The sequence below is a fragment of the Pleurodeles waltl genome, chromosome 9, assembly GCF_031143425.1.
Source record: "Pleurodeles waltl isolate 20211129_DDA chromosome 9, aPleWal1.hap1.20221129, whole genome shotgun sequence".
Lineage (NCBI taxonomy): Eukaryota > Metazoa > Chordata > Amphibia > Caudata > Salamandridae > Pleurodeles > Pleurodeles waltl.
The window spans coordinates 180107687-180135308 of NC_090448.1; the positions used below are offsets into that span (position 1 = coordinate 180107687).

Here is a 27622-nt window from a genome sequence, read left to right on the forward strand (position 1 = left end):
TTAGGAGTTAGTGAATTCACACTGAGGATGCCTCGACAGAAGCGTCTGAGTCTACAGAGTTCAAAAACCAGCAGCATCAGTCCACAAAAAAGGGGGGAAGCCCTCAAAAAGGGGTACTTTCTCACAGTGTTCAATGGATAATACATACTATCAAATTTAACAGTAAAGAGATCATTTCTATTCACCTACAAGTTTGGAACTTTAAATGCCTGGATGTACTAACAAGATTTGAAGAAAACAAAAACACAATTGAAAAATATCAGAACATGTACTTACATGTCATTATGTCTCCTACTTAATTCAACTTCTTGCGATAAATATTTTGGCATTTTCTAATTCTTTTCATATTCTATAAATTGCACATCCTGAAATTCAACACAAAAGAGAATGTCATCAGTTATATAAATACACACTTGAAGCTACACAACTAAGAAGCTCAATAGGCAAGTAAACTGTTACAGAACTATCAAAAGTCAAAGGAATACTTGTTTCTTTTGAGTTTTTGCTGACCATACATTTTATCTCTAATAATGGAAGGAATGAAGAGTGATCATTTTCCCCAAGTCTACTAACTATATCTTACACTGTGTTAATGCAGGGAAGTGGGTTATTAGGAGGTGGGGGTATTCCCCCTAAGTTAGTTATAATACCACAGTCACAATTAGGCTCAGTTAAGGCTCAGTAATCTAACCCTTGCTCAGCCCTTGGCAGCTTAGTAAACAAGCAGTCAGGCTTAGCATAGAAGAGAAGTACATGTAAAGCATTTAATACCCTCAAATCTGTAAATAAGTAAAAGACAATACAATAAAAATCCAACACCAATTTATAAAAATAGAGAATATTAAAACTGTGCATTCTAGTGCCAAAAAAGAATAAAGCACCATTCCTGGTTATCAGGTCGCACTGGACTGGGACAAACTCAAAAGTTTTAGGCTGACTGCAACGGAGTCTTTGTGCTTGCATCAATATCGAGGTGTTCTGGAGCTTTCAGTGGGACAGCCCACCATGGTCAGGCCAATTTGTGAGCAGACAATGTCTTGACACTCAATGTCAAGCCAGTCTCCTCCTGGAGCATTTAGGCAAGACTTTACAAAAAGTTTCCTTTTCCATAGCTCTTACGTGTAGAGATCTCCTTGGGGGAAATTTAAATGCCCACTAGCTCTGGTCAAGGGGTCAGAGACTTTAGATTGACTCATGGGGGTGGTCACAATGCACCTGCCCAGTTCAGGAAAATCTAGTTGCAATTAGTCATCTGGGGTAAGTCTTTCTGACATTTGTAGGTGACTTCTTCCAGCTCACTTGTGCCTGTTGCTTATCAGGGAGTGGACTCGCACATCTTTGAGTCCCCACAATTAAGGGCCACTCACCTGAAGTGTGGGCAGTCCTTGGCAAGCTCCGCACCAGGCAATTCTAGGCCACACTAATGTTGCTGCTGCCAGGTGAAGTCTAGCATATGATGTAGACGCAGCAGAGGGCACAGCTCTCCAGATATTACTGGTTGTTATTCTAGGTCCCTCTCAGGCAGCCTTTGATGTCCCCGAGACCTCCTCGGAGAACAGGGGGCAAGTCAACCTGCCCTTGGAGAGTACCCCTTGGGATGCTAAACAGCAGCAGGCAATCAGTCCCAGGTCAGTCTCTAAGCAGGAAGGAGAGCACAGATCCCCCTCCTCGTACAGTTGTCCTCCTGGGCAAAAAAAGACTCCCCTGGCAGTGTGTCCATGAGACCCAGCAGCACCGGTTCTGCATCGCCTTAAAGGTTACTCTGCCTTGCACACATTGAGTACCCCTAGTTATACTAGATGGTTCCTTTGAAGTTGGGGGTGGTTCAAAGGGTTCTCCTTTAACCATAGACATCTCCCCTAAATTTCCTCCCCGTCTGCCCTTAGGCTCTGGAATACAGATCTTTATCTTTAGTGGGGCCATGCTCTGGTTCCGAGGCCATGTGTCAAACACTTCTCCCCCCACATGCCAAGCCCCAAATGCCAGGGATCTGTTGTTCAGGATGTCCAAGTTTTATAGTGGTCACCTGGGGAATAGACAGATGTGCTCTTCCCCTGTGATCCGTGGAATGAAGCCAGATTTATAAGACACCATAACCACTGTGAAACCTATAAATGCCCACTCACTGGAAGTGGCATTTCTAGGATATCGCTGACAAATCCACCATCAGAAGGGGTTTGACATCCTGAGTCCTACGATACTGAACATTATGAGTCTGATCCCTTGCAATCCACAATTGCAGCCAGACTTAATAGGACTCATTCTCCCATGTTACCTTATAGGTAGAGCTCAGCTCCTAGTTAGTGTGAACACACATGACTGACTGACTGGGCACATATGCCCTGGCCTAAACCCATGCCTGCTGGGGCTTGTGGGACACTTTTGTCAAAGCCACCACAAAGATGCAAGTGTGTCAATACTGGGCTGTTATATAATCGGGCTCAGTTCCTAACCTAGATTACCCATGCGTGAATGTGCACACCCTGGCAAGTAATGCCAGCTCCAGGACCTTCATAGGAAAAACACCAAAGTGCAAGTTGCACACCCAGGCAAGTGATACTAGTCACCACTCGCCCATCTGTGGGCAAGCATGCACACAATGGCACGTTGTGCCAGTCTCATTTAAGCATCCGACGCCCTGGTGCAAGTCGGCATTGGGAGGCCAGCTATGCTAAGCACTTGCAGCGGTTTTCAAGGGTCGCATCTTAAAGAGGCCAGGAAGTGTTTCGACGAACACATTTTCAAAGATGCATATCTCTCATATATATATATATATATATATATATATATATATATATATATATATAATCCCAATAGGCAAGCTGTGCCTCTGTTCACACCTTGGGCCCTGCACTGGTGGGACCCACACACGTTGATCAGCACCACCTCCCCTCCAGAGGAAGACATGCGCATTTCTCTCCTGCACATACAGTGGGGCAGTGCCCATGGCCACTAGTAGAGGGTCAGTCCAAACTTATGGACGTGGCCAACCCCCCCCCCCCCCCACCCCACCCCACCCCCCGTCCCCACCATACGAAGGGGACACTCATATGGGAGTGCTCCCCTGCCCAGAGAGGGTACACATTTCTATCCCTGCCCTCTGCCTACCACCAGCCTCACCATCGAGCCCTCCTGGGAAGGCCTAAAGCAGCTCAGAGTAAGCCCCATATCGGGATTTCCACCCAGACTACCACCCCTGCAGGCTTCTTCCGCAGGCCTAGGAAGTGGTTAACGGGATCTTCTAGCAGGCGGCACACCCAGTACACGTCCCCTAGTAGCCTGTTGCTGTACCCATTCCCTTGGGTATGTGGTATACCTGTTTCACAAGGCCCTCCTGGGTACAGTATCTCAACCATGTCCCAACCCGCCTCTTCCTATCATAGGTAGGACGGCCACTCCCACTTTCCCACTGCAAGACAGTAGGGAAGTGCCCAGAGTCCTAAGGTCACGCGAAGGGAGTCGGCAAAGACTGGGACAAAAAAAAAAAAAAAACGTTTCAGAAAAGTTCCCTTAGGAGAGCCATGCCCAACAATCACGCAATAGGTAGAAGTGGCAAACTTATAAGTTTCTATCAAATTTAATATAAAGAACTTGGTTATAGAAAGCAAAGTGAAAGGATGCAAAAATAGTACAGTAAAAGCATAAGAATTATACTGGAAACTGAGGGTAGGAACTCTAGTGAAACATTTACGGATTGTAGGAAAGTACCATCTTGCCTGGCATGTTACCCCCATATTTCACTGTATATATGTTGTTTTAGTCTATGTGTCACTGGGACCCTGCCAGGCAGGGCCCCAGTGCTCATAAGTATGTGCCCTGTATGTGTTCCCTGTGTGATGCCTAACTGTCCCACTGAGGATCTGCTAACCAGAACGTCAGTGGTTATGCTCTCTCTGCTCCAAATTTGTCACTAACAGGCTAGTGACTAAATTTACCATTTCGCATTGGCATACTGGTACACCCATATAATTCCCTAGTATATGGTACTGAGGTACCCAGGGTATTGTGGTTCCAGGAGATCCCTATGGCCTGCAGCATTTCTTTTGCCACCCATAGGGAGCCCTGACAGTTCTTACACAGGCCTGCCAGTGCAGCCTGCGTGAAATAACGTCCACGTTATTTCACAGCCATTTACCACTGCACTTAAGTAACTTATAAGTCACCTATATGTCTAACCTCAACCTGGTGAAGGATGGGTGCAAAGCTACTTAGTGTGTGGGCACCCTGGGACTAGCCACAGTGCCCCCACATCGGTCAGGGCAAACTCCCCGGACTTTGTGAGTGCGGGGACACCATTACACGTGTGCACTGTACATAGGTCACTACCTATGTACAGCACCACAATGGTAACTCCGAACATGGCCATGTAACATGTCTAAGATCATGGAATTGTCACCCCAATGCCATTGTGGCATTGGGGGGACAATTCCATGACCCCCGGGTCTCTAGCACCGAACCCGGGTACTGCCAAACTGCCTTTCCGGGGTCTCCACTGCAGCTGCTGCTGCTGCCAACCCCTCAGACAGGTTTCTGCCCTCCTGGGGTCCAGGCAGCCCTGGCCCAGGAAGGCAGAACAAAGGATTTCCTCTGAGATAGGGTGTAACACCCTCTCCCTTTGGAAATAGGTGTGAAGGCTGGGGAGGAGTAGCCTCCCCCAGCCTCTGGAAATGCTTTGATGTGCACAGATGGTGCCCATCTCTGCATAAGCCAGTCTACACCGGTTCAGGGATCCCCCCAGCCCTGCTCTGGCACGAAACTGGACAAAGGAAAGGGGAGTAACCACTCCCCTGACCTGCACCTCCCAGGGGAGGTGCCCAGAGCTTCTCCAGTGTGTCCCAGACCTCTGGCATCTTGGAAACAGAGGTGTCTGTGGCACACTGGACTGCTCTGAGTGACCAGTGCCAGCAGGTGATGTCAGAGGCTCCTTCTGATAGGCTCTTACCTCTCTTGGTAGCCAATCCTCCTTCCTAGGTAGCCAAACCTCCTTTTTTGGCTATTTAGGGTCTCTGCTTTGGGGATCTCACCAGATAACGAATGCAAGAGTTCACAAGAGTTCCTCTGCATCTCCCTCTTCACCTTCTGCCAAAGGATCGACCGCTGACTGCTCAGGACGCCTGCAAAACTGCAACAAAGTAGCAAGACGACTACTAGCAACCTTGTATCCCTTCATCCTGCCGGCTTTCTCGACTGTTTCCAGGTGGTGCATGCTCTGGGGGTAGCCTGCCTCCTCTCTGCACCAGGAGCTCTGAAGAAATCTCCCGTGGGTCGACGGAATCTTCCCCCTGCAACCGCCGGCACCTAAAGACTGCATCACTGGTCCTCTGGGTCCCCTCTCAGCACGAGCGTGGTCCCTGGAACTCAGCAACTCTGTCCAAGTGACTCCCACAGTCCAGTGACTCTTCAGTCCAAGTTTGGTGGAGTTAAGTCCAAGCTGCTCCGGCTCCTGTGCACTCTTCCTGGATTTCCTTTGTGCACAGCCAAGCCTGGGTCCCCGACACTCCTTCCTGCAGTGCACAACCTTCTGAGTTGTCCTCCGGCGTCGTGGGACTCCCTTTTGTGACTTTGGGTGGACTTCGGTTCACTTTTCTTCTAAGTGCCTGTTCAGGTACTTCTGCAGGTGCTGCCTGCTTCTGTGAGGGCTCCCTACGTTGCTAGGCGCCCCCTCGGTCTCCTCCTCCAAGTGGCGACATCCTGGTCCCTCCTGGGCCACAGCAGCACCCAAAAACCTCTACCGCGACCCTTGCAGCTAGCAAGGTTTGTTTGCGGTCTTTCTGCGTGGGAACACCTCTGCAAGCTTCATCGCAACGTCGGTCTTCCATCCTCCAAAGGAGAAGTTCCTAGTCCTCTTCTTTCTTGCAGAACTCCAAGCTTCTTCCAACAGGTGGCAGCTTCCTTGCACCCTCAGCTGGCATTTCCTGGGCTCCTGCCCACTCTCGACACTGTTGCGACTATTGGACTTGGTCCCCTTGTCTTACAGGTACTCAGGTCCGGAAATCCACTGTTGTTGCATTGCTGGTGTTTGTTCTTCCTGCAGAATCCCTCTATCACGACTTCTGTGCTCTCTAGGGGTAGTAGGTGCACTTTACACCTACCTTTCAGGGTCTTGGGGTGGGCTATTTTTCTAACCCTCACTGTTTTCTTACAGTCCCAGCGACCCTCTACAAGCTCACATAGGTATGGGGTCCATTCGTGGTTCGCATTCCACTTTTGGAGTATATGGTTTGTGTTGCCCCTATACCTATGTGCTCCTACTGCAATCTACTGTAACTTTACACTGCTTGCATTACTTTTCTTGCTATTACCTGCATAATTTTGGTTTGTGTACATATATCTTGTGTATATAACTTATCCTCATACTGAGGGTACTCACTGAGATACTTTTGGCATATTGTCATAAAAATAAAAGTAACTTTATTTTTAGTACTTCTGTGTATTGTATTTTCTTATGATATTGTGCATATGACACCAGTGGTATAGTAGGAGCTTTACATGTCTTCAAGTTCAGCCTAAGCTGCTTTGCCATAGCTACCTTCTATCAGTCTAAGCTGCTAGAATCACCTCTTCTACACTAATAAGGGATAACTGGACCTGGCACAAGGTGTAAGTACCTCTGGTACCCACTACAAGCCAGACCAGCCTCCTACACGGATCACAAGCTCAAACACAAATGACAGAGAGAATACTTATTTGGCAACATTATTTAGGGTTCTCTTCACTCTGATTGATAATAAACATTAGCAACACCAATATATTTCGCTTCTAAAACCTACTGGCTATGCCAATACTTTTTTTTTTTCTTCATGTAGATGGTCAACACAAATTTACACACATCCTCTATGGCCACCTTTGAATGAATCTTCTTATGATTTAGGAAAATTAATTTTAAAAACGATGAGCGTGAATACATTCGCATTTGTGATGCCCAACTTTGAAAGTGATTTCTTAAAATACAACTACTACAATAAAAGATGCCTACTTGAACATACCATTTTAAGGTAGCTGTCATGTGATATCACAAACAGCTGTGCTCAAAGCGGAAGGCTGTGAGGAGCTAATTATAGGTGGTTAGTTAAGAAATTGGGTTTCTAGTTGACCGAGGTATGTAGCCCGATCAATCAGGAACCACAGCCCTAGTCAGGTTAAGTCACAAACAAATACAAAATTAACCTGTGCTACCATCCACTAGCTTGGCACAGAGCAGTCAGGCTTAACTTAAGAGGCAATGTGTAAAGTACTTGTGCAAAAATTCAAACAGTAAAACATTGAAAACACCACCCAAAAAGACTGCACACCAGGTTAAAAAACAAAGACCTTAGGGCCAGATGTAGCAAAAGATAATTTTGCGAGTTGCAAATTGCGAGTCAGACCGACTGGCAATTTGCAACTCGCAAAATTGTATGCAGAAAGGTGTCTCAGACACCTTCTGCGACTCGCTATGGGGTCGCAAAAACCCACCTCATGAATATTAATGAGGTGGGTCGCATTTTGCGACCCCATAGTGAGTCCATGCATTCACAGGGATGGTGGCCTGCTGAAGACAGCAGACCTCCATGTCTGTGACTGCTTTTTTAATAAAGCAGTTTTTTTTTTTTTTTTTTTTTTTATTGCAGCCCGTTTTCCTTAAAGGAAAACAAGTTGCAATACAAAAAAATAATGAAACCATTTGGTTTCAATTTTTCAGAGTAGGCAGTGGTCCATTGGACCACTGCCTGCTCTGAAAAAATTTTTTTTAACGACATTCACAAAGGGGAAGGGGTCCCATGGGGACCCCTTCCAGTTTGCGAATGAGTTACCACCCACTTCAAGTGGGTGTTAACTGCGAATTGCTTTGCGACCGCTTTCGCAGTCACAAAGCAATTCTGCATCGCGGTGCGAGTCGCAAATGGGAAGGGAACACCCCTTCCTATGTGCGAGTCTGATTCACATTTTGCGAGTCGGTACCGACTCTCAACATGTGAATCAGCATCGCGATGGCCGTTTTGCATGGCGCAAAGTGCGTTTTTCGCAGTTTGCGACATGCAAACCGGTTCCTACATCTGGCCCCTAATTCAATAAATAAACCAAGACCAAAACGTAGACCTAGAGTTATGAGTTTTTAGATTAAACGTTAACATAGTGCTTAGAAGCAAGAAGAGCCAACCTGTGATATCTGGTCGTGCTAGATCAGGACACAGTCAACAGTTCAGGTCGACCGCAATGGAGCACAGGTAGGATACAGGGACCCAGTAAGGTCCGGGTCAACATCGAGGATGCGGGGTGCAGCAAAAGTGATACGCTGGTGTCAATCCCCACAGCGAAGGAGATGCCTTGATTTCCCCCACCACCACAGTAGAGGAGACCCGTCAATTTTGTCAATGAAGTGGTATTGATGTGTCGGTTCCGAGCTGTGGCGGGTCCAGAGGTGATGTGCTGCGTCTGTTCCTGCAACCGCAGTGATGATTCAGATTGAGCCTTGCAGTGATGTGCCACTTTTGATCCATTTAGCAGGAGTGATACACCAGTTCTGATCCACACAGTGGTGGCGATGTGTCAGACGACAGCATATGCATTGGTTCTGCTGGAGCAAGCACCTTAGGCCCACTTCCAATGGTCAGGACTCAGGTGGCACCACATAGCAGGGAAGGCTCATACCTGGCAGAGTTCAGGTGCAGAGGTAGGTTTGGTTGGAAGTCTTTTATGGCCGTGAAACTTCAGATCAGGAAACCCATCAGCTGGCCCTTGGAGCCACTCTGGGTTCAAGTGATGCGGTGCAATCCTTCTCACCCAGGAAGGTTGAAGAGCAGGCAGCAGGGCAGCACAGCGAGGCAGGAGTCCAGCAAAGCAGACATCAAGTAGAGTGCTAGTACTTCAGCAACACTGCAGTCCTTCTTGCGGGCAGAGAAGTCACAGGTCCTGTACTTATACCCAGTTTGGCCTTTGAAGTGGGGGAGACTTCAAAGGGCAGGCCAGAGGTCCTACTCTTACCATCCTGACCGCAGGCTCACTATAAAAGGTTATGCAGCCCTTTGTGTGGGGACGGGACACAGCCTGTTCAGGTATAAGTGAAGCTGTAGCCAGCTCCTCCCTCCCATCCTGCCAGGATGGCCAATCAGGGACCAGCAAGGCACACCTAATCTCCCATTGTGTGTGGCTGTCTAGGGGAATACACAAAGCTGCCACCCACCCCAGGCAAGTGACCAGAGACAGCCACCAGGCACCAAGTGGCTAAAGTAAGAAACTGTCAACTTTCCAGAAGTGGCATTTTCAGAATTACAATTTAAATTCTGACTTGACTATAAGCTGTGGTGTTAGACTGTGATTCCAGACATGAAACTCAAAAAGCTCATCTCTTCCAGGTTGTGAATTACACTTATAAAATGTAAAATGGCAATACCAATGTTATCCTCTGGGAGAGATGGGCCTTGCAGTAGTGAAATACAACTTTGGGATATTTTCACTTCCAGGACATGTCCTGCCTTTAAAATACATTGGACCCTGGGTTGTCCAGAGCCTACCTTAGCAGTGACAGATGTATAAAAAGAGAAGATTTGGGCCTGGCAGAAGGGTAATTCTGCCCGGTCAACATGGCAGTGGCCATGTAAGTGTAAAACTGCATACATGGGCTCTGCAACGGTGGGACTGAGACATGGTTAAGGGGCTACTCAAGTGGGTGGCACAATCAGTGCTGGAGGCCAACAAGTAGCAGTTAATTTACAGGTCTTGGGCACAAGTAGTGCACATTACTAAGGACTTACATGTAAATTAAATATGTCAACTGAGGATGTGCCAATATTACCATCTTTAGGGGAGGGAGCCCCAGTATGTTAGTACTGGTTAGCAGTGGTAAATTTCAAAGAGTCCTGAAGCCAGCATAAATGAGGAGGAGGTAGACAAAACGTTTCACACCCAAAAGCTGTCAGGTCTAACAGGGTTTCCAATGAAAAAAAGGTTTGAGGAAAGAAAGGCAGAGAGAAGGAGAAAAAAAATAGTTCCTTATGTACAATGCAATGCCAGGTCTGATGGTAGCAGTAGATACACCACTGAGACCAAAGTGCTCTTTGTGCTTTCAGGCTCAGATCTCACACCTAGCAAGAACCCCCTGATGTCCCTAAATACCTACACAAAGGTATCACATAGACCATGGGTACTCACAAACATTTTCCCAGGGGCTACAAAGTTTGTTCTGTGACGTGACGGAGTGGCGCATTGATGCCAGTGGGGTCTCAGTTCAAGAATTGAACTGGCAGCGATTGGGAACCAGGCAAGAGCCCCCACCTTTTTACTGGATGAAAAGATTGTGCTTATGAAGCCTCTGGGATGAGGGCACACCTGAACTATCGCTTTCTTTTGGAGAAAGAATGCTATCTTTTGATCTAGGAGTCTTGAAAGGGGGTTGCGTTAACTTCAGATAATACCCTGACACCGTTTCTAAGATCCAAGCTTCTTGGGTAATCTGATGCCAGTTGTGTGAGAACAAACCCACTCTGCCCCCTAGACTAATTCTCCCAAAAGTAATGATTGCTACCTGAATAAGAGGTGTCCTGACTGGATAGTCCTCCTCTGCCATAGCCCCTGGTGAAGTAGTCTCTGCCTTCTCGGCTGTGTGAGGGGTAGAAAGTAGTGGAGCCAGAGCAACTGGAAGTTCCTAACCTCAGCTGGCATAGTAGTCCTTAGCAGAGGTCTGAAAGGAGTGACGGCCTGCTGCAGGACCTCTGAAGCGTCTGGCCCTGGCAAAAAGGCCACTTGTAAAGACTTTCTTAATTAAAGTTTGCTCTTTGTCTAGAGTGGAGAAAGTGGCCACATATTTGGCTATATCCTTGACAAACTTGTCCCCCAAAAAAGAGCCTGTTAGCCGATTGACCTGCTTCTGAAGGAGCTAATTTAGCCAGTTTAGGGTCTATGCAAATGCTGTTCTGTGGAAATGGTGGAATTGGAGTTTCCCAAAGTGCAAATGGTGTGTTGCAACCATTCCAAAAGTGTATCCGGGTCCGGCATGAAACTAGCGTCCTTCTCCTGGACCACCAAATCCAGAATCTTGGTAAGAGGTCCAGACAAATCTAACATTTCATCTTGGCAGCCACATCAGGCTTTGTTGATACCCTTCTTAGGGTCTTTAGCATATTTTTTTAAGGATGGTAACCATGTTCGGATCTAGTTTTGAAGTATCCGCTACCCTCCCCGAAAGGGAAGGTATTGGGAATTAAGAGTGCTGAGTACTGCGCAACTTGCTTTCAAATCCTTTTCAAATTCTAGATTAGACATACTCATCCATCTCATGGCAGGGAGCCCACTATGAAGATCTAGGATGAATAATCTCACCCAGATTGAAATGTAAGTTTTTAATTTTGAGAAAGAGAGGATGAGTCCTTGGAATTTGGGGACTTATGTTTGTGTTTGCTGCTAGCTTGCGGAACTTAAGACTGATTGTCATCCGAGTCAGTGGATGAAGCATCATCCGTACTGTGTTTAGGCTTGTTACTGGACTTGTAAGGTGCCTGTCTAATGGCAGATCCATAATCATGGTCCAGGAGAACAGATTCAATAGTTTTCTCAAGGGAGTCTCTATGAGACGGGCCAGGCTCTGCTAGATTAACCTCTACGGGGGTGGGTTCCCTGAGCCTGCAACGAATGTGCCGCTGCCAAAATTGAAAATTGGTATAGCAAAAGGTTGAAGGGCTCTGACCAAAGCTTTATTAACAGACTCGTGAAATTGGAAGTCTAAAGCCTCCACTAGGCGCTCTTCCATTTGTTGGTCATAAGGACCATCTGAATACTCCTCATATTGTTCCTCATCAGGATATTGTTGGGCCATTACAAGAAAGGCAGGATTCTCCAGATGAGATAAGGGTGTTGAGGTTAATAAAGCCTGTAAGGGGGTTTGGGGAAGGGTCTCCTGAGGTGCAGGAGAGCAAAAAGTGCTCCAGCCGGCTAAATAATTATTTATTTTGGAGGGAGGCACCTTCTACCCCTAGAGCAAGACTCTAACTGTATTGTCCAGTTGGACATGGGTGGTGCTGGTGGGGGGGGACTAGGTGAAAAACCCAAGAGGACTTGCGCTCTAGCAGCGAGATTTGCATCACCCGTTGGCAGCCGAGCATTCAAAGCTAGTAAGCAAAGCAGGTCATTTCTGTGCATGCACAACCATGGGAGAAGAAAGAGGACTGCTCCAAAACGCTGTGCAGCAGCCCGAATCCCTACTCCTGCTCCAAACTGGCTCATAAAATAGGATCGCAGTCCCAATAAAGCAGAGTCAGAGAGACTCGCACTTTCATGTACCACAACAGAATGAAACGTTCCTGAGGGCACAAATGTGTGCCACGCTGTATGACAACCTAAATAGACTCAGAAAATAAATATAGTAGCACCAATGAACATAAGCCCAGAGTGACGCACACTACAAATGTAAATCACAATAGTACCACAATAAAAAAAATTCTATAAAAACCAAAAGAGATGGAGTGGCACTTAGCTATGGCTATGTAAGCAGCAAATAAAGCAGAAGGACTTTGAGTTAGGTGAACTATGTACAAGTGGATGTGATCTGATTGGTGGGTCATAGAGAGTGTAGACTGGACTCATGGGAAATGTAGTGTTTGCTATTACTTGCGTTATTGGCTGCTCTGTTTATGCAATAAAGGAAAGAGAAGCATAATCTAAAGTTTCCATTCCTGGCATCGAATTGTAAAAAGTTATTTTACTTGCATACGCATTATGAGGTGAGAGACGGACAAGAAAAAAAAAACAAGCACTAAGTAGGGGTCCCAGTTTGTCTTAAAAAAAATAAAAAAATAAAAAGCATCAGAAGAGCTGTGTGCTTCTGGGGAGTAATGTCACTATCGTAATTCCATTTTTCTAAAAGGATCGGCCTGGAAGCATTTGTGGGTCCATAACAAACACTTTGGACCTCATTACGAGGATGGCGTTCCTGAGACTGCCAGCCTCGCCGTGGCGGTCTTACTGCCGCGGACCCGGAGGTAAGTACTGCCACATCATGAATTGTGGGGCTTGGCAGACGATAAGGCCCCACAAGCCCACCTGGCCCGCCAGTGCGGTCACACTGACGCGGCCAGCGGTGTGCACCTCCAACTCGGCAGCAGGCCTCAGCTTGCCGGCCTGATTATATGGCTGTTTACTGCCAGACTTTCCATGGCGTTCACCCTGCCACGAAAACCCTGGCTGTCACGCACCCGGCAAAAGGAATCCCCATTCCTGTCGCCGGCACACACATGTCCTCACCCTTGCACACACCCCCCGCCTGTCCACACACTCACAAACACCCCCCCTTTCATGCACGCATTCACATACACACCACTCAGCATACTCATACATTCACACAAACACTCCCACTCACTTGCAAACATGCACTCAGACACCCCATACACCAGCACATACATGCACACATTCAAATTCACTCACATACACGCACACTTTCACCACCCCGTGCCCCCTCCGCATACACACACTCACACTACCGCCTCCTCCTCCTTCCACATACATGCACTCACACAGAAACCCTACCCCCACCACCTGTTGTCCAGGAGGGGATGGGTCCTGCACGGCCAGCACCACCACACCAGCAGGACTCCGCCAAGCTGTATTACAGCTTGTAATTCAGTGGGCGCAGTCTTGCTGCCGTGGCGGTGCTGGCGATGCAATCGCCTCATCGGGGTTGGACTTCCGCTCAGAAATGGGCAGAAGTCCTCCAAAGACTCCTAATATGTCGGGCAACAGACTGCCAGCACTGGCGGTCTGTTGCCTGCAGTGGCTTCGGTGGTCGAAAAAAAAAAAAGACCAAAAGAAGTTGTAATGAGGCCCTTTTTAAGTAATTGATGGTCAGTTTTTCCTTTATATTGAAAAAGACTGGAGCAGACTGGAATTTCTTGAATTGTGTATATGGAAGAGACATTGGAAGAAGCCACAACTTTAGAAACACATTTATCTTCAGTGATATAAAGAAGGAGGAATTCAATTTAAAAAATATAAAACAAGGTATGGCAATATTGTCTACTGGGTCACGGGTGACTTACTAGCACTGCTGACATTCGTTTCTAGCAGTATTTATTGAAGACACTGATGCTTACACCACCAACTCCACTGGGGTATTGGGGACCATCATTTCACTAGAGAGATCTGGTTGTGGACGAGTGGTGCCAATGCTGGCACTTTCTCTGTTTGTGGTAAAATTGAGGTTTATGGAATGACAGTGGGAATGCTTGATGTGGTTCAAGAAAGCAGATATGGGCCTTGAATAAGTTACTGGCCTGGGAGCGGCCATTCAGTGATGAGAGGGCACTGCTGGTGCAGTAGCGGGACCCAGGGATCTGCAGCAGTGCTGACAACAGCTACAATGCAAGCTCAGGCACCTCTCTGAGGGCCAGCATTGCCTGCTGACCGGCATTGTCACCTTGTTAAAACTATCCTCAAGACAGCAGTGCAGATCACCTCAGTTGTCCCTCATTCACAGTGAGGGAGGGACAGCACAGTAAGCCACATACCTCTGCAGTGGCTAGGCACAAATGAGAATAACAAAATAGCTGGTTAAGAAATGTTCGTAGGTCTATGCGGATGAGACCTGGCAGGGAAAGTGCTTACTGCGGCAGATCAGGGAGGGAGAAAAAGTAAATATAATGGAAGATCACTGTGTTCTTGCAGCATGGCAAAACATACACATTTTTTGTCCAATCCTCCTTCTGACAAATGAATGTATTGAACGGATGGGAATTTAACTTTGCTAGGCTGCAGGCACACCACAAGAGTTACAGTATTAGTAAATACTGGGAACCAAAAGCAATATTCTAAGTTGATATAGTACAGGAAGGCTGCATTTTGTGGAAAGAAACCCAATAACTAGAACAGCAATAAAGCAGACGGCTCTACTTTAACTGCTTTTATGATAATAATGAATGAGAGCTAATTTTACATTCCTTCGAGAAAAATTAAGTAATCATGACTGTCTAGCTTTAAACGGCCAGTACAGTTAGAAGCCCAGAGTAACAGTCCTTTAGCCAACACTAATCAATAATCTGTACAGCATTCCAGTTACTGGATTTCTAACAACAGGGGAAAAGAGACTATCTTGTGTGGCATAGTTTAGTATAGCACTAGCATCCATCAAAAGTGTCTCGACTGCACTATGGACATTTTCCTTTACTTCATTCCTTTAACAAATGGCAACAGCAGCCTACGGTCGCTTGTCAAATTAAGGATGTCACCCAAGATGACCTCAGGGTAGGAAACAATTCAGCTTTAGAATTTCTACTCCTGGGAACACAGAAGGCGACACCACTAATGTTGGCAATACTATTTTACAACCGCACAATTGATTTAATTACTCAACACATGTACGCAGAACCTGACAAAATGAGTGTGCATGCAAAACATCTAAACAATGATAGGTTAAAAATAAGTAAAACACATATATAAATAATATTAAACCGAGCAAATAATAATTCATTCAATTACAGCTATTCCTCACCCAAAGCATTATTTGTTTCACAGGCTTGCCTCTCAGTTCACAGAGAGAGGCCTGTAACAACCAAATAGCAGACGAAAAAGCCAACAGGAGGGCCAACAAAATAAAATAAGAGCATATAAAAACCCAGAAGTAAAAAATATGACAACTGAAATACGGCAACCTCAGATCAATTGTACATGGAGGGCTTATTATATTTTGAAGTTGATTTCTATGCAGTGCAATAATACAATGCAATAATAGACTACATAGAAAATCCTAAAAAAAATGCATAATAGCTTCACATGGGCAAAGTGGCAACTAAAAGCCCCTATTGTGTTGCCATCTGTGCCATGCCACGCTTTTCACTTTCTCTGTCCTTGTGTTTTTGAGTCTGGCATGGCAACTCATCTGTCTGCTAACAAAGTTACCAATCCTTTAAATATACAAGAAGTGAGTATTGGCTCTGCTAAGAGGAGTATATCTCTCTCTCCTCACGCTTTTGGCTGTTTAGTGTATCTGTCCAGGGATCACTAAAGACAGAGGTAGGCTGCATAAGAGAATGTCCCTTGCAAGTGTACACGAATTGGTAGTCAGGCTGCCTTGCGGGTATACTCTTCTCTGCATCTTCATAAGTTTATCCATTTATTTGTTCCCTTTTTCTTGACATGGTCAGTGGTTTAATACCCAGATGGCCAGCCACCGGATCTGGTCCAGCGTCCTTTGTGATCAACTGCGAGCCCCTGTGTGCTCCTGGGGTTCCGAGCACTGTCAACTTTGGCACTCGAGATTGGTGTGCCTCTGGTGTCTTTCGCTGCACTCTCAAAATCAAAGTCACTGCCATCTCAAGTTGAAGGCACTTCAGATATGGTCTTCCAAATGGCCTTAGTGTTTTTTCTGCTATGTTGTTTTAGACGGTCGTGAACCTTCAGGGTCACAAACCTTAATTATTACCATAGATACAAAGCAACCCATGTTCCGCAGAATGATTGTAATACTTCAATGTTAATAAAATATCTATTAGAAGTTGCAAATATTAGCAGCTTGCACACACAACTTAAACTGCACCGGTTTGCGCCAAGCATGCTCCACTACGAGCAAAGTGAATGCTGGACAGTCATATAGACCACATGTCCTATTCACTGTGCATAACATTGTGCATGTTCTGTGTGACCCGGTGGATACAAGGGGCAGAACCTTCCGAAACAGGTAGTGAACGAGTTAGAAACATGCTTTGAATTTACATTATGATGCTTTCTGCTTCATGCTTGTTTATTAGCTATCGTGTTATATTTTAAGTTGGTGTACATTCACATAACATTCATATTATCTTTGTAGTTTATGATTTGCAGAAACTGTAACAATACTTTATCTTATTAACACACATAGGGGTCTTTCAGGGGTTTTAAGTACTGCAAAAGTGGGGAGATTATGGTATTGTCAATTGCAATTGCGGGTAGTGGAATATGCCTAAATGTCGCACTGCTTGACAGGCACTCGTAAAGTGGTCCCAGCACGCACTAGGATTGTTTTTAGCAGTGAGTGAGGTATTTGTCACCTTTAAAAGGTAGATGCCTCTAGAAAGAAAGGCGCATACCTTTAAAGCGCAAGCTAAAAACTTTCTTTCTGCAGGTTTACATCCACAGATTGTACGGTAACACAAAAAAATCTCCACCTGGTATATTCCCTCAAAAACTCCTGCATGAACAATTGATCATGAATTAACCTTGTCCCGCCCTTATTTATTTTGAATGTACTTTCCACTCCATCTACCCCATGCATGCCTCCTCTTTATATAGGCTACTCTAAACCCCATGCTGGTCTGTCAAACTTTTTTTGAAACCATATCTCTGCAGTCTATCCATATCTTAATTCTAGCACGTATTTAATTGTCACATAACCCCCACTAATAGTCACACCTAAGTCATTAAGGTACCGCCAAAAAGCTGGAGTGAAAACACGGAATAGTTTCCTTTAGCATGCATGCCTAACTTCAATAAACAATGAAATGACCACTAACTCTGGGGCTCCCAGGTAGTGTGCTAGTCGCTGTAAAAAGGATTCAACTTCTCATAAGGGGTAGTAAGCTCTATATAAATGCATTCTCAGTTTAAATTCCAATCTGTGCTATTGAGCTTCACTTGCACTTCTGAGTCTCAAAATCATTAAATGATTGCAAACATTATAAAGTGTGTTTCATCAGGGATCCTGGTGTCTCAATTTTTTGCAACTTTTTGAAGTGCTACCTAGTACTCAAACTGAAATTACTGTTCTTATAAGATTACTGGTTCAATGAACCATTAGTGCATTGTGTTTCACAGAGTGTTTTACCTCCCCTGATTGGATAACTACTTATAATGTAATTATACTGGACATATAGGAGATAGTATTATGGATGTTGTGAACGTACCACCTTGGCTGGACATGCTTACTTTATTATGACAGCTGTTTTACTGTACCTATAAATCGCTCTAAACTTCGCCTTTTGTAATTTCTTTGGCAGATTGTCCATGTAAATCTGGGGAATTAAGGATATACATGTGAGACCACTTTCCTTTGCAGCCTTTGTCTCTTGAGTGCCGATTGCTAGGGCTCCTCAGCCTTCTCTCCTTGGGAGTCAGTGGCTTCTGTAATGACTCTTTCGGAGAGCCAGGCCTCAATCAGTATGGGGACAACTTCTGTGACAATAAGCACGACGGGTAGCTAATGTTTAAAAGGGAATCTTTGGACAGGCCAAGGAGCAAAATACCAAAAAGAAAAGGCACGGGAGGAGGAGAACGATTGATGCAAAAAGATGACTGGTATAAGAACTGCAACTTAGGAGGACAGTTAGAAACAAGAGAGTACTCTGATACCACTGGCGCAGGGGAAGACATATGAGGAGGTCATGGTCCAATTTTGTAGGTTTCGTCTGCACTGCACTTGTGAAATCTAATGTATTTAATATAAAACTCAAAAGGGGCTTAGATCCCAACCCCTTGCTTTCATTGGTTCCAGTGCTAGTCACTTTCTTTTCCTCCGTTTCTATAGGCTGTCACACTATTTTCTTCCATTTACCAATGTTTTTTTTCCTCATGTGTTTGGTGTTATCTGCATCCCGAGGCCCAAGTACCATGTACATCCACTTTGTTTTTGGCACTCACCAGTCGCCCCAGGGCAACATGCACTGAACAGTAACCCCTCCCCACCCAGGCCGAAGCAGGCACCCCCTCTAGTGCTCCGTTTTGTTCCGAGGCCAGCGCAGATGATGTTCGGAGCATGGTATCAATTAGCCGTGTGAGCCTCCGATTGATCTCTCTTCCCGTTTTAGCTTTCTAATTAACAGTCTTCCCTGTGTTTCATTTCGGTGTTACTTCCAGTGTCACATTTTCCAGAAGTAATTAACCACACTTGCCATGAAGACGATCTGCTCTTAGATGTGGCTTTCTAACTTACATTGCACAACTATTCACCAAACTACAACTAACAACAACAAAAGATATTAATCACTTTGGGGAAACCTAATGCATTTACCAATGCTTATTAAAAGTAGCTAGAATGGAAACGTTTTGACTACAGCTTCCTTGAAACTGATTTAGATGGCCCTGATGGCATTAGCCGCCCCATGATCAGGACCAACTCTTGAATTAAAAAGCGCTAGTATTTTCAATATGGGGTTAGAGGACTGGTTACTATGTTTTCAAGTAGTCTCACTTGTAGTGATTGATTAGCTCTTAGTTAGTAGACTGCAGGCTCTGTCGGAAACAATCTGTTTTTTTTAATATGGCTGGTAGGAATATTAAAGGGCAAGGGGAAGTTACCTCCCAAGAGGAACCCTTTTAGAAGTATGGCTGTCAAAGGCCCCATACGACACTTTTTAAATATTAATGTTTGAATTGGTTTCACACCTTGACCGGAAGGTATGGCACTTCAGTGCTATGTTCTCTAACCAGTCAATAGTATAAAAAAAGTGACATCAACATGGAAAGGCAAGGGATGAAGGTGACTTAATATCCCTGTTGCTTATCAGTCACCGGAAGGGCAAACTCTATTTTTCTAAGAAGGCAAATTTACACACGTAGATTTACTTAAATGAATATTTATTTTTGAACTTTGGCGTACATCTACACTTCTTCGCTATTCAACATTTCAGAGTGCAGGCTTACAGCCAACTGTAGGCTTACATGTCTATAATTCCTCATTTAAAAGGGTGGAGACATCCAAGGCTGAAATAACACGTCAATTATAGCGGGAGATCACCATAACATGGGCACAGAGCCCCCTATGGTAAAGTATAGGGAAAAAATATCAAAGCTCATTAATGTTTTAAAAACATAATCAGACTATTTTACTGTAAAAAATATATAAACATTTAAAATTACCCGAGAACTAATAAAAATGTTACATCACATGAACTCAAATAAAAATCTTAATTGAAAAAAGGTTTACAAAGATACAGTATTTTAATTAAATAATTTATTAAAATTTTAAAAGACTGCAACGCCACGTTAACATTTCTTATAACATGGAACAGCTATGTTTTGTCTTCATTTAAAATACGTCTTTAGTTATATAGAAAGGTTAATTGATTTTTTAAAATGACAACATATTTAATTTGTAATTTCAATAAATGTTTAACACCAAAAACAATTTAATATATATCTAAAAGCTGAAATGATTTCTGGAACCATTTTAGCTGTAGTAACTATAGAAATGGTTTATATGAATAGCGATGAGCTTTCTTTTTCGTGGGTGAATGTTAGCATTTGTATGTCCCTCCCTAAACCTATCCTTACCCATCCCTAAACCCCACTGATTTAGAAGTAAATCTTCACAATTTTCAAGTCACTTTCCTAGTCCCTTCCACATTTACTACCAAAACGTATGTCTAAATGTACAGCAATCGCCACACACATGACGGAGTTCTTTACAAAGAAAAGACACAAGCAGTGGAGGTCTCCACATTTATGTTTGTGAATTACATTTTGTTATACGTATTACTGTATTATTCCTAATTGCACTTCAAAATTCGGGTTGTGGAATCGGGCACAATCTAGTTAAAATGGTCTCAAATTCCAAGGCTCTGAACTTAGCTTGACCAAGTTTTAAACTAAGGTGAAGAACGCTTTGGTTCTGAGCCAGCTTTTTTGCTGGTTTAGAGTTTTTTTGTTTTTTTTTTAAACATTTCCACAAAACTCTGCCCTCTTAATCACCTATAGCTCCACCCCTGCTTCCAGACAGGTGAAACACGGAGAGAGAAAATGTGTTGTAATGGCCCTACATATTTGGAACAACCTTGCTTGTGGAACCAGAACTCTTCCTCGATTACTGTCTTTCAGAAAATCACTTAAGACCGATTTTTCTTTAGGACACTATTTTACTGAACACTTCTTGAGCTGTGCTGAGCAACAGCAAAAATGAATTTGACTGGCAGTGTAAGTGTACATTTCAGAAACTATTACAAGTGTTAGTACTGACATCATATGAGCTAACTAGATGGCACGCATATCTCTACTAGCACGATTGTAAGGTCTTGAAATGAGGTGATAGCTGTGCATTCAAGGGTACTTCTGAGAAAAACATTGCTTTTTCGAGCTGTGCCACTCCTCTGGAAACACCACTGACCACCATCACTTTTTATTCTGTCGTTGTTTAATCCTGCTACTCCCCAGCTGTTTTGCTACATGTAAAATGAATAAGCTAGATATGAATTCTCTGTACAGTCTGAAAAACATGTTTAAAAATGGATATAAATGTTTTCTACATAGGCTGACTAGGGACTGAAGCCTGTTCATGCCAACAATAATGGTATCTTACGTAAAAGTGAACCGCAGTGCTCCTAAATCCAGTTATGCAGTGTGCCATTCTACTGTTGCAGGGCTCTTTATTGTATTGATGTTATTAGGAAAATGACAAAAGAGGAAAACAGTATTTCGAAAGGTGAACTAAGTACTGGTGCCTGCTTGGTAAGGTTTGTAAGACATGATTATGTCAACCAGCTAGAAGGTTTCTTGGAAGTACTCAATTTTCAAATTGCGTCGAAGCAAGTTTCTTGGATTCCAATCTTTTAAACTGAGCAATGTAACTGGAGTTCTGACTAGTAAGAAAGTCCAGGTTTTTCTTGATGAATAAAAATATTTGATTAATACTAGTATGATCAAGGCTAGGCTGGTGTTCAGAAGATCAAATAAGCATGTTTACATGTTCCAAACTGTGAAAGAATCTCGGGAAATATATTTGAAGAAAGAGCCAAATAACAATCTAATATTTAGGTATTCATTAGGGAGTACTGAAATTTTCATAACCAAGACATACATAGACATTATTGGGAGAGAGGTTAGGTGGCGCAAAGATGAACTCAAGAAGTTGCTGGTTTAGTTCCTATTTAAATGGAAGACCCTGGATCATGTTATCACTGTACTGGCTCTAGCTAAGTGGCCTGCATAAAAACAAACCTTGGTAATGGTGTGAGGTTTCCTTTTAGACTTATTTCACAATATCCTACGAGGTACGTTTGTTTACCACGGATGTCCTAAGGCCTTGCATACTTCTGCACCCCATTTGAAAAGTCCTCTGTGCACTTCAAAGAATCTTCTTTGAAGTCACCCCCACTTAAAAGGCACAACTGAGGTAAGTACTGAACCGCTGATCCTATTAAATCAGTACACTTCTAGACCTGTGAAGACCTTTGCCAGGAAGAAGGACTGCTATACTGCTACAAGGACTGCTGCTCTGGAAGAACTGCTTTCCTGCTGTGCTGCTAAAGGACTGTACCCATTTCACTTGAACCCAGAGTGCCTTCAAGGGCTTGCTTTCTATTCTTCTGAAGTCTCAGGGGCACAAAAGGGTTCCAACACATCTGCTACATCTCCTGGACCCATCTTCAACCACCTCTTGAAGGCACCTCTCTAGACCTGAATCTTTGAAAGTGGTTTTGTGCCTCCTGAAATCAAGCTTTTGTGCTCTTCACAACAGCAAATGGGCATGCTCGCACCACAATTGCGTCTCACAAGAATAATCAGCACAAGCCACCGCAAGTTTGTCTCTCAGCACAGCAAGCATCGCTGCTCACGACTGCGAGGCTCCAGTCCATCCTTCCACGCCTAGCTGACTCTTTGCACCAGTGGATCACTGCCAGTGATGCTCTTGTTGCTCCTTGAAACTTCTTCCCACTGAACAGGGCTCATGGCTTCACATTCAGCGGTACTTGTCTAGGACTGTATCTGACCCATGCGCCACTGCGGCTGACCTGACCCTTTGGATTTCACCCGGTCTAGCGTGACCAGAAAGCCCCGGTTGGCCCTTTAGTCTTTAAGCACTACGGTTCAGTTTACTCTTTAAAAAAAAAAAATCATATCTCGGCTTCTACCTAATGGATTATTGTTGTTTTGGTCTTGTTTTACTCATACAAATATAGCCTATTCTTCTAACCGCAACTTTGGTCTGTTCCCTATCTTGATGGTTGGCCAGTCTCCCCCTCTTTGCTCAATCTGGAACTTACCCGGCACCAGTACCTGATACATGCTCCATTTATACTCATCCTGCCTGCTTGGACCACAAGACCATTCTTTTATGAATGATTACTGTATAAGGTACTACACCATCTCATTCTCCCTTTACCCTTACCCCCAAATTTCCTCCAACAGTTATATAACTATACATCTCCTTTAATATGGACAGTCTGCAACGGGAAAGACCATCAGGGCTGAAGATTCCAAAACCCAGTGGTGGTTAAAGGGAAAAGAGGAATACTCCACCTAGGATTAGAAAACGAAACAGTGCAACATCACAAGACAGGTGAGCAGCAAGACCGACTGCATCTCCAGCTCAGGTAAGTAGAGGTGGCACTATTCTATATAATTAGAAGCAACCTCAAACAGGAAACATGAGGCAAAACATCAAACACCATCCAATGCAGTGAAGATACTCCACAAACATGGGTGTCACCACACCCACAACACCACTCTGATACTAGCAGCAAACACTCAACATAAAACATCAGACATCCAATAAAGCCTAAAAGTTCTGCATAGCTGGGCACTAAAAAGCTCACAACAGTACCAACCATAACAATAAACAGTCACAAACTCCTACAGAACACATCAGTCAAAACAAAGTAAACACATCCAACTAATGCACTATAGAGTTGGACTTTTTCAAGCTCCAAACAGAACTCCACACCTCATAAAGCAACATGTTTTTCCTAAGAAAAAAATAACACACTACTCTAAAGTCCACCCAACACCCACAGCTAAACTAAATTTGAAAGGATATTGTGGACCCAAACAACACACATCAGATAGCTTGTTTTCTCCTGCACATACCTCAAGATGAACAATGCACAATTCAGTCTCCAGGTGGAAGTAACTGAAATTGGTAACAAAAAAGATGAAACACCACATAGACGACTGATGCTGGTTTGTGGTGAAATCCTCAAAACCTGGGTGTGAAAGTACCAGACAATGCTGAGAGGACATTTAAATAACAATACAGTGCTATTAACATAACAAAAAGTTAACTCAACAGGCATCAGGCTTATGCTTGTTGGTGCTGACCAATCTAGCCTTTTAAATTAGGAGTTAGGGAGAAGGGGGAAACATGGGGCCCAAGTTAGGATTTGGATCAAACGTGATAGATGTTCTGCCCACCATACAACAAGTGACATAGGATTTAATGCACTTTTAATATGGCAGACAGAATACATGTCACATTTCTAATGGAGTATTCCTTCGATCAAACTTTATATCAGAATCTCCATCTTCCACTAACAAGGGGGTAGCACACGTTGGATGGGCAGAATATCTGTTTCTTACTTGTAGTGAGGGCCAATCAGTAGTTCCTTGGAGCTCTGAGGCTGATGGTACAAGTTTAGCACAATGGGTTTTTGACCTGGGTACCAGTGTATTTACCCCCCGGGATGAATCAATCATCATTAATGGGTCATCATTAAGGATTCCCATAAGCCTTAGGGAGAAAAACATATGGCATCTGTTTAAAGTTTTGGTTAAGGCTCTTCAATCAAGAGATTTTACTTCCTGTTAACCCAAAATGAAGTCCCGGGACCTCACCTTACACCAAGGCAGTGCTAGCCGCTATTCAAAATCCCCCATTTGACCTTATGTCAATGGTTGCTTCAGATCTCGCACATTTAAATATTTTCTTTTTCTGGTGGCTATTATGTCTGGAAGAAAGTCAGGTAACTGGGCTTGTTGATGGCTAATCTGTTTTACCTGTGTATTTCCCGGAGAGAAGCCCAAGCTGACGCTATCCTATTTGTGCCTAATGTTACTTTGGCGTTTCATCAGGAGATCATTCTACAGGTATTTTTTCTCTGATCAATTTAGTTAGAGGAGGGATTAGATCTATTAGCTGCCACTACAGCAGTGCATACCTATGTTTCCTATTCTAGTGTCTATAGTATATGTTCGTTTGTCAACTCTTGCCTATTATGTAAGGATTACAAGACTTCTATCTCAGTGCTCAGTAGAAAAATTAGACCAACCATTGTTGGAATGAAAATGTCACCACTGCATGATTTCTCGGTTGTTGGAAGACTGCTTATGCACCATACTGTTCGCTTACAGTGGCCTTTAGGGCAGCCCACTGCTTACTATTGGCTGGTTTTCTTGTCACTTTAAGTTGCTTTCTTCAAATTAAACAGTTTCCTTCCTCTTCTTGAGTGTGTACCTTATGGAGCACAACTTCTTCACCTGTCTTATGAATGGATGACTTGTATTCTTCCACTAGTTACATTTAAGGGAAATATTTGTATCTTTTTCTTTCAGCACTCAATGTGAGTTCAGGTTTTCGCCTGCTCTTTCCCTCATTTGCTACTTCAACCCGCAACTGCCTCTCCCTGATGCTTTCTATGTTACTGCCTCCACCCCCAGCTCGCCTGTTGCTTCCCCCAGTACACATATTCTGGTTTGTGTTTTTCAAACCTTACACCCCCCCAGTATCATTTTGCACTGCATGCTCCTGTTGTTCCTTTGTGCAACTGCAACACTCCTCCTTGGACTGCTCAACCCTCTACCAAGCTGCAGTCACTTATTAGCATTCCCTTTTAACTGCCCCAGTATGCTCCACGATTGCTCCCTTACCCCTTGGCCCCTGCTCTCCCACCCCTAGCCATTTGTTTGTTTTTGGATGTTTCTACTTTTTATGAGGCCACCGCAGCTGCAATATGCTGTTGGGCCACTCATTTTTATAAAAGGGACTTCTCAGCAAACGTAGCCGCATCATGATGCTTACACATCGACAAGCCCTTTTTTGCTCATACAGCACAGCATCAGGAAACAAAAAGCATTTTTCCACTTTTTGACAGCTCAACAAAGCAAAGGGTCCACATCAGCAGCCAAAAGACGAACCTTCCTGGCTTTGCCAATGCTTTTTCTTTTGGCCTCAGACCACAAAAAAATCCCTTGAGTATTCCGAGGACTACTAAATTGAGGATTGAGACCCAGGGCAAGGACCTGACGTCAATAGGGCCACACTATATGTACTCTTCATTGTGAGTAACTACTTTCAACCCAAACAGTGGTGGAAGCGTGTTAGTTCAGACTGTACAGAAAATCCTTTTATTTAATACCATGCACTGGGTGGTTGGTCTAATGGCCTTGCCTTTAACAATAGCCAGGAGAGCAATGATACATAGCCCCAATCAGCTCAATTGAGACCCAGTGAGTTAAGTGCCTTGGGGCTCCGAAATTACTTCAGACATATGTCGCTATTGGCTCCACTTTCCTTGTATAGGGTCATGGTTAGCGAAAAGATGTGACCGTCTTGTATGTAGAAGTCCTAGGTGAAGAACGAAGTGACATCCAATTTTGATATTTATAGGACTGGTACACTCTAAGAATCATATGTGAGAGAAGGGTTTTCTGTACTCTAATACAGGTAAGCTTTCAACAGTAGTTCTACTACAGCTGGACAAGAGAGCTTTTAGTTGTAGTTCTAATGTATTTGTCTGTTTTTGCAGCCTGGTAGATGTGTATTGTAAAATCAGATGTGATTATTCATTCTCTCCTTTTGGGCAAGGCATGCTGCTATAGTATATCCTTAAAGACTAGAGAATTGTAATTATGGATAATCTTCATTATTGCAATATTAATTTACTGTCCTGTCCTAGTCAACCCTCCCTCATTCTTTTTGTGTCACCTCAATTCTAGTTATGTTTGAGGAGAACAGGTAGTTGCGGCAGGTACGTAATACATATAGCACTCTGGACTGTTGGTAAAGGGGCATGAAGGGAGGCAAGAGTTGAATGGAGAAATGTCAGATTTTTTTTCTATGCTTGGATCACACAGTTTCAGGGAGAAATGGTGACATATCAATATGCAAGTAGTAGGACGAGATAGAAATAATATGATAATGAAGATACATGATAAGTATTCAGGCCATGTACGCAAAATGCTAAAGTTAGTCAGTAATCTGACACAGCCATCTCAATGTCTGGTTAGGGACAGCAGCAATATCACCAAGATAACTATACGCCTTATAAAGAATTTCTACAAAGCAATTTGATACAATAGAGGAAAGGATAAACAACAAAAGAAAATCCCACTCTTCCACTCAGTATCCATAGGAACGTAAGAGCACTGGGCTAGCCTAGAAGTTAAAAAATTAACATCAGATTGATATAGGCAAACCACTTTAAGCACACACTCAGGGTTTAAGACGAGGTGTATCTCGCCAGGTCTCATTAATGAAAAACTTTAAAACAGGTTCACATGGCCTCTATTCATGTCCTTACCTCGATGGGCAAAAACACAAATCAATTTCTCAACAATGACTGTAAAAAGCCCTAAGGTAATCTTTATCAGTGTTACAAACCCTGTTGCCTTTCACATGGTTTACTTTATCTTGCACTCTCTAAGAGAAGTCTTTTTTTTCAAGATACTGCAACATATGACGTTATATGACTTTTGTACAGTGTATAATTTAAACTGAGTCACTTCAAATTGTCTGGGTGAGCTCATGTTGTGAGTAGGGATTTACGATCTTGCAGGGTTGAGAACTCTGAAGATGACGGCAGTGCAGTTTTCTCACAGTGCCAGTCAGTGGGTCAAAAAGAGGTGCAGGCTTCATATGAATCCAATTCTTAGCTTCGCTGCAGAGCGAACAGATTGCTAATCATTTATATGGCAAATGTAATTTTGGGAAGGATTTAGGTAGACTAACCTTAAGTTTCCTGGATATCAAACCATTACCGAG

General features: G+C 43.9%; 1 protein-coding gene across 2 annotated transcripts in view; it reads right to left on the reverse strand.

The window, feature by feature from the left end:
• CEP15 (centrosomal protein 15) overlaps positions 1-27622 on the reverse strand; it is an 86069-nt gene that overhangs the window by 51813 nt on the left and 6634 nt on the right. For both annotated transcript variants that reach the window (XM_069206535.1, XM_069206536.1), the window contains exon 2: positions 277-365. In XM_069206535.1, the coding sequence (XP_069062636.1) occupies positions 277-329 (53 nt within the window). In that variant the 5' untranslated portion in view covers positions 330-365. The remainder of the gene's footprint in view (positions 1-276; positions 366-27622) is intronic.